Below are 7,869 nucleotides of genomic sequence, written 5' to 3' on the forward strand. Positions count from 1 at the left end.
GGAGTTTCGTCGAGTATAGAGGGGGTTGGAAAACCGGTTGTTAAGATCGAAGAGGCGAAATTGATCGTTACATTCCCAACTTTGCCTCTTCCGGTTGATGCCCCTTATTGGATTCTTGACACCGATTACACGAGCTATTCTGTCGTGTGGAGTTGTTCCAACTTTGGCGTGTTTAGGTAAGTGATTTGAGAAAATTTGTTCTTGATATCTTTTTTTTTTTTTTTTTTTTTCGAGTAAACGGGTGATAGAGAAAATTTGGTATTCCGTTTCAGCATGAGGAACGTTTGGATTTTGGCGAGAGAGGCAAAGCCACCGGTATCCGTGTTGGAGAAAGCTTATCAAGTATTGGATAAAAATAATATAAGTAGGGCGTATTTTATTCGTACAGATCAGAAAAATTGCCCTCTAGAAAATTAAATAAAGTACGATCAGAAATCACGTTTGTTTGAAAAAGTAAGTTGTTTTTGTAAAATATGTTTTTTGTGCTCAATTTGATTAGTGATTATTTATTCATCTTTATTTATTCTATTTGAATCTAATAATTTAAGTAACTATAATTTACTTTATCGAGCGTCGATAAAGATATTTGACGATTGGATCAAATTTATATTCATGCAATCCAATAGCTTAAAAAACTCGACCTATTTTTATTTTATTATTAATTTATAATTTAGCTTGATTTTATAAAATTACGAATACTAAAATTTTACGCTTTTAATTTGCATAATAATTATTCACCGAAGCAGATGTAGATATAGTTAAAATGTTATTATACCTTATGTTAACGTGTTGTTATATTTATTTATTTATGTGCTAAATAGAATGATGTAATGTACGATAAGATAAAAAAATATATTAAAAATATGTGATAATAAGCGATTTTATATCGAAGAATTAAAAAAATGTTTAAAATTGTGAATTTTGAACTGTGTATTAAATTTTATTATGCCTCGTGAAAAAAATGTATTTAAAAAATGGAATAGCACGAGCAAGATGTAGGATAGACCTGACATCTTACGGGATTTTGTGTCGCGTGTTCTGAAATACCGACATCGTAAAAATCATTGTTCACATCTTCTGTGATTCACCATAGGTAATTATCGACAACGATTTTTTACTCGTACTTAAAAAATTATAATTCGAAAATATTTCGGAATAAAGATTAATATCAAAAGCAATTACGATATTTTATACAAATACGATCGTTATTTTACCGCAAAATTAATAATTATTTTTCATCCGTATCTTTAATTTCAAAATGCGAAATTTGAATTTTTTCGTAATTATAATTTAAACCGTAATCGATTTAATCGCAAAAATAATAAAAAAAAACCGCGATTTGATAACGAAGACTGAATGATGGACCAACAAATTTATCGGTCAAAAAACAAACTACCATTACCATCACCATTACCAACGCTACTACTACATATTTAAAAACGAGCACAGTGACAAAGTAGTAACAAAAATGACTTCCCATCCTTTGGACCCGAAGAAAATCCAAAAGATGAGAAATCATTAATAGTTGCCCTCTTCTATGGCAATTTGCCGGGCCTCTTCGGCTCGTAGCCTCTTCTTTCTTCGGGCGCGATGCCTGCTGAAACTTAAATCTAGGCTCGAGATTTATTTCCTAATAAACGAAGAAAAAAAACGAAATGAAAATTGTATCGACCATACATCGGCGCAAAATCTCGAGCTCAACGTTCGTTTCGAGATCAATTTCACGACCACGACCGCGGAATTCGAAAAATCGATAAGTAAAACCAGAAACAACTGGTGATGATCTCTCGTCTCAATTTCACTCTCGATTTTTCAAATTATATTTCCTGAAACAGGTTGCCACGCGAAAACGCGCCTACCCGAACAGAGACTGTGACAACCTGCCCGGCCCTACCTACTTACAATTACTAACAGACACACCAGAAAGTATGCTACCTATCCTACCTAGCCCTATATTTAAAAAGTGGCAAAACACAGGCACGCCAACACACTCACTCCACGGTTCTCACGCATACAAACTCGGGCGCAAAAAGCCTACACTGGGAAGGACGTCCCGGGACGCCTTCGACACCCGAGCTTAATATTACTTTCACACTCTAAGTTTACGTACCATTTTCCTGAAATCGACTGACGATGGCTAGCGATCATTGCGTAAATCGCGAAAAAAAATGCGTATCTCAATCGTAATTATATATTTTCATGATCGAAAGAATAGATATGCTCTCGAAAAAAATAATAATATTAGACTTGATAGTATGAAATTTGATGCCTTTGATATAATTTAAGATAATAAAATCGTATAAAGAATAAAAGATAACGACGCAATTCCACAGGCTAACCATACATACATACATACACATACACAATGTGGAGAATACGTCGCGCACGAACACTAACGCATCGTCAATTGCTGAGAAATTGTTATAAACTTATAAACTAGTATCATCATGCCCATCACCTTTCTCTCACACAAGTAACACCTGGGCACGTGAGTGAGGTCCTGGCAATGGACATGGAAAAGGTTAAACCTGAAAATCCTGAGCTAAAAAAAGTATCAATATATTTATTTTTCATCTAACGAGCTAATATGTTTTCCTAGTTTATCAATATTCTTACTTTATTTCATATTATTTGTAACTCTACTTGATTGATTTTCAATAAATTATTAAAAAGAATTAGAATTGTTAAAACAATTATATTTAAAAAAAAATTAATTAATATTCATTGCAATTTAATATAAATATTAATAGAAATATCCTCAGGCGAATTCTTCATCAAAGTATATTTTCGAAAAAATATAAAAGTATTCAAAATTTGTTACTCTGATTTCGAATTCTGCCTTGTCGCGAAACGTCTTCTTGCATATATTTAATACATTTTATATACGAAAGAAATGAAATTAATATCTTTACAATATTATACTATCGATATTATATTAAAATTTTATCAATATAAAATTAATTATTAGAAAACGCGATATGCAAGAAAACCTATCCTGATCTAATAAATAAAATACAAAAAAAAAAAAACTGTTACTACTCATGGGTATAATAAATACCCATGGTCACTGTGCTCGTGCAAAAATTCTACGTATACAACCAGTCACTCGTGTCGATTTGGATTTTTTATCCTACGACATGATTGAGTGGACCAGAGGAACAAAAATACATGCGACTTACCATTAGATGCGACGAAACTGCATTGCCATCGATGATGCTTATTCTCTTGAAACACTGACTTGAATATATAGCACAAACGAATATTTAAAAGAAAAAGAAAATAAAAGATTATTAACACATTATACACGTTATACATGTTATTAACACGATTTATATTAGATGTAGTCGCGAAACACTGACTCAAATTTCACGAAATGTTATTATAATTGAATTTAATTAAAATTATTATGTTGTAGAAAATATTCGGAATACTATTACGAAGCAATCACTGACTCTAACGGTCGCATTGCACGCGATCACAAAATAGCAAACTTCATTGCGTCACTATGGCAGCCATATTGGAATTTTCCCGCCTTTGAAATGAGACCAGTAATCAGCTAACATCTTGTAAAAAGAAAAATCAAAATTTCTAAATAAATATTTAAAATATATGGAATTAATTGATTATATTAAAATAGAACAACAATCAAGCATAAATTTTATCTTAGGAAATCGTAATATAATATAAGCTACTCTATTCATTCGCTGTGATTCTAACCGTCAAATAAATGAATAAAGAAAAAATAATACTTCAATTACTAAAGATTTTTTAATTTCCAGTAAAAAATGCGTAATAATCGAACAGTAATATATAAAAAATAATTATGGAAGTAAAATACTATTAATAAATAATTCACACACCTCGCGGAAATACGAATACGTCTAAGCAGCACAATTTTCGAGACTACAATGGCACCTCGCGCTTCTGTTTCGATTGTCGAATTATAAATTAGGGAGGGGGAATCGACAACACTCGTTCATATAACATATCGTTCGACAATAAATCGAAACGTGTCGGGCGTGATACAAACATAACCCTCAATTTCTCAGAAAAGCTATTATAAACAATGTTTTCACTGCCTCGAGCAAAAGATACACGAAAGAGAAAGACAAATATATAAACAATACAGAAATTGTACGTTTAGAAGAACGAATACATACCATTGAAATACGCATTACTTTAATTTCATGAAACAAATTATGAATGTACATGTAAAAATGGATAATGAATTAATTTTAAACGTTCGTTTCTCAATAAAAAAATATAAAAATCTATTTCAAATAAATTTGCTTTTATAAAAAGAAATAAAACATTATATGGGGATTGATATATAGGGAAATCGTAGAATAAATCGCCATAGCCATAGTGTATTATAAATCATTATTCTTTCTGGTCATTCTGGCTATCAATCTGCACAAATAAAGATTAAAAAAGATAAAATAAACGTATAGAGTTAAAAATATATTAAAATAGAGCGATAATAAAACTAAAATTCTTGTTGAAAAGCTTGTACGTAGTATAAACTACCGGTAACCTCAACAATCGGACAATCGAACGAAAAAACATAAAAAAATTCACAAAAATTATAACTAATTTCGTTATCACAGTGTTCAATGGATTATTAAATAAACGAAATAATGTATAAATTCACTAATAAAGTAGAAATTACTTACTTTGTAGCGAGGTTACGTATCTCAAATCGGTGACACGTCCTGTCACGATGATTTTCGATAAAAGAATGACGCCACTAGCCACAGTTTCGCCTAGAAGCTTTCTAATTGGCTGGAACTCGTGGTTCCTTATTCACTCAAAACCGCGCGGAAAATAAAACTATAATATCGTACAATACATTTTCATCGTGAATATAATATCGAAATTTTACAAAAATTCGCTTATTAAAAATATAATAAGAATAAATTATTGAAATTATATAAAAATATAAAATTATATATATTTTGTATAAAGATTAATTAAATAAGACATAAAAGTATAAAGACGGAAAATATAATATAAAAATATATAAATAATATATAAAAGTTATATAATATAATATATAAGATAATATATATATAAAGTTATATAATATAATATATAAAAGTTAATATAAAATTTAAATAAATTAACAATATTTAATTAAAACTAAAAACTAAAACATAAAAGAACAAATTTAAAAGTAATTTTTTACCATTAATCGTTTTTTTTCTTTCGAATATAAAAATAATAAAATATAATATAAGAAATATAATCGAAAAAAAGATTACACAAAGATTTTCACACGCTATACAATAGATTTGTTCGTACTTTCTCCCACATGAAAAATACAGGAAATAAACAAGAAATGAAATAAATCGTGCGTTTGCTAATAAAAACACGGTATCAATACTGTTAAATTAAACAAATAAAGTAATATGGGGTACGTGTCACGTGTTAGATCGATCCCTAACTGTTCGTCACGTGGCGTGTATGCTAACAGACACCGTTCAATTGCAAAATCTACAGGATGTCATCAGCGATATATTGTGCAACGGAAAGAAAAAAGGATCCCACCGAGACACCCCACAAAAACAGAATCGCGTTAAAAGGAGGGACGTGTGGACCATGCATGCATATTTCTCACAGGCTGACAACCTCGATTAATCAATATCCTTTTTTTTTTTTTCTGAAACACGACTTTTTACTACTACAATAAATAATAATAATTCTACCCTCCATTCCATTCCACAAGAAGATGAATACTGAGGGTTCCAATTAATCTAATAATTAATTCATACGCTTCAAGAATAATATAACTGAAATTAAATTAAATGAATCTGTCTAGATTACTTTGCAAACAGTAATGGACTAATCTTTTCAACTTGGATAACACAATTGAAAGGCGACGATGAGAATAATTTTCTCTCCTAGGAATAGTTCCCCGTAATCGGCGCGATCTCGAGCCGATAAATTAAAATGCGGTAGAATCTAAATCAGGATCTGAATAGATAGTCAAAAAAAAAAAAAAAAAAAAAAAGAAATCTTGTCGGACAACCAACAGGTTGTCTCCTTTTAAATTTATCCTCCTATCCTCCTTTTCATCTCTAACTGCTCTTACACACGAGATATAAAGGGGGAAGAAAAGGAGAGAGAGGGCCCCCAAAATATCCGCGTGGGCCCTTCGATTTTCGAGGAGCACCGGCTCCCCCCTCCCTAATAACAGGGTACACCGAGGCTAAACAAACATACACGCCCCTGGCATCTCTCGCGTTGAAAGAACTCACGGAGGAGGAAATGTAAAATAAAAAGTGTAAGAATACAGAAACAATTTAGCCACGCCACTTAAAGGATGCGAGGTGAAGTATGATAAGTACCGAAAGATTCAACAGAAAAATCGAAGTATATATATACATATATAAGCCTCGCCTTCACGAGTATATTCGTAAATTTTAATTCGATCGAGAGAGTTCTTCTCGATATTTATCAAAATTGCACCGATGCGTATGTAATTTCGATCGATATTTATTACTCGAATAACGGCGCGAAGAAAGATACACTTATTGGAAATAAGAGAGAAGAAAAGGGGAGGAGGGGGAGATTTCGTTTCAATAGTAAAAAAAATAAAAAAAGATAACAATATTATTCGAAACGTGTGTATGTTAATCTTAATTTTTGTAATATAATTGAATTCGATGAAATCGTTTAATTTTTTCATTTTTACGAGCAACGTAACGAATCCGTTGATTTATTGCATCTTGATCGAACAACGGGTAAGTTAAATTGTTACTACGTATTTAAAAGATAAAAAGATATTATTCTTTGGCAAAGAATGTCCCTCAACATTTCCTGTCGATTTCTTCGAGTATTACTTCGCCATTTCTTAAAATGAAAGCCGAAACGTAGGTACAGAAAAAGAGAGAGAGAGAGAGAGAGAGGTTTGGAAAGAATCACGAGACCGCCATGTAATCAAGGAAAGTAAAGAAAGTAGAGGGAATGAGACGATGGTCGGTAGACATTGCATCTTGGGTTTACTAGTATTGTTTAGACACAGCTATACTTTTCTCAATTACTCTTCATTTTTAAAGAGTGTGGAGTATCATACATACAATTATGAGTCGATAAATTCGTGTGAATTGAAAGGAAAAGATCGTCGTCCCTTAAAATTGAAAAAGAAGTTCCTCTTCTCGATCTGAAACACGGAGCGTGAAAGTCTAAAATGGCTTAAGGGCCGATCCATTTGTCTCTAGCACGTGCAAAAGAGCAGCGAAGAGACGCGTAAAACGCGAGTGTACGCGAGGGTTCGAGGTATAAAAAAGAAGGCGCGTAAAAGGAAGGAAGAGATGAAGATTGAGGAGCGGTGGAAGAGAAGGAGGGATGTACGAGAGAGAAGGAAGCGAGGAGACGAAGGTGGATGAGACAAGAGCCATTCTGGTTTGTGGGCACAGCCGTTGCCCGAAGCCCACAATTATGATAATAGCCCCTGGTCCTGAGTCTTGTTAGCCCAAGAGTGGATCCCAACTCCTTTTATCTATGCCTTCTTATTTTTCCACGCTCATCCCTTCCGCTCATCCCCCTTTTCGATTCCCTTTCTACGATCTTCTACTCTTTCAACCCCGTTTTCGAGGAGCATTCGAACGAACGAATTTCGAAAGGAAATTTCGATCGATTATTTTTCCAAAATACGATAAAATAACTGAACAATTTACAAAGCTGTTACAAAGCTGTTTTTTCAAATGGCGAACACTCGCTGGTGAAAGCGGAGGTTTTAATTAAAAGCGCGGGAACAAACGTTTTCTCGTTAATTAAAAAAAAAAAAAGCAAAAGGAAAAGCGAGGAAAATCCATACTTTCCTCCCCGAACGCTATCCAAAGCGTTGAACATGTTTTTTTTTTTTTT

At 32.5% G+C, this 7,869-nt stretch overlaps 1 protein-coding gene across 1 annotated transcript in view; it reads left to right on the plus strand.

Moving 5' to 3' along the window:
- The window catches only part of LOC102672273, a 4,474-nt gene extending 3,726 nt beyond the window's left edge, over positions 1–748 (plus strand). The window contains exons 7-8 of the mRNA XM_006621289.2: positions 1–176; positions 273–748. The exon at positions 1–176 is cut by the window's left edge and continues 4 nt beyond it. Coding sequence (XP_006621352.1) covers positions 1–176; positions 273–417 — 321 coding nt within the window. The 3' untranslated portion in view covers positions 418–748. The remainder of the gene's footprint in view (positions 177–272) is intronic.
- Positions 749–7,869: the final 7,121 nt, after the last annotated feature.

The sequence above is a fragment of the Apis dorsata genome, unplaced genomic scaffold (assembly GCF_000469605.1).
Source record: "Apis dorsata unplaced genomic scaffold, Apis dorsata 1.3 scaffold_630, whole genome shotgun sequence".
Classification (NCBI taxonomy): Eukaryota; Metazoa; Arthropoda; class Insecta; order Hymenoptera; family Apidae; genus Apis; species Apis dorsata.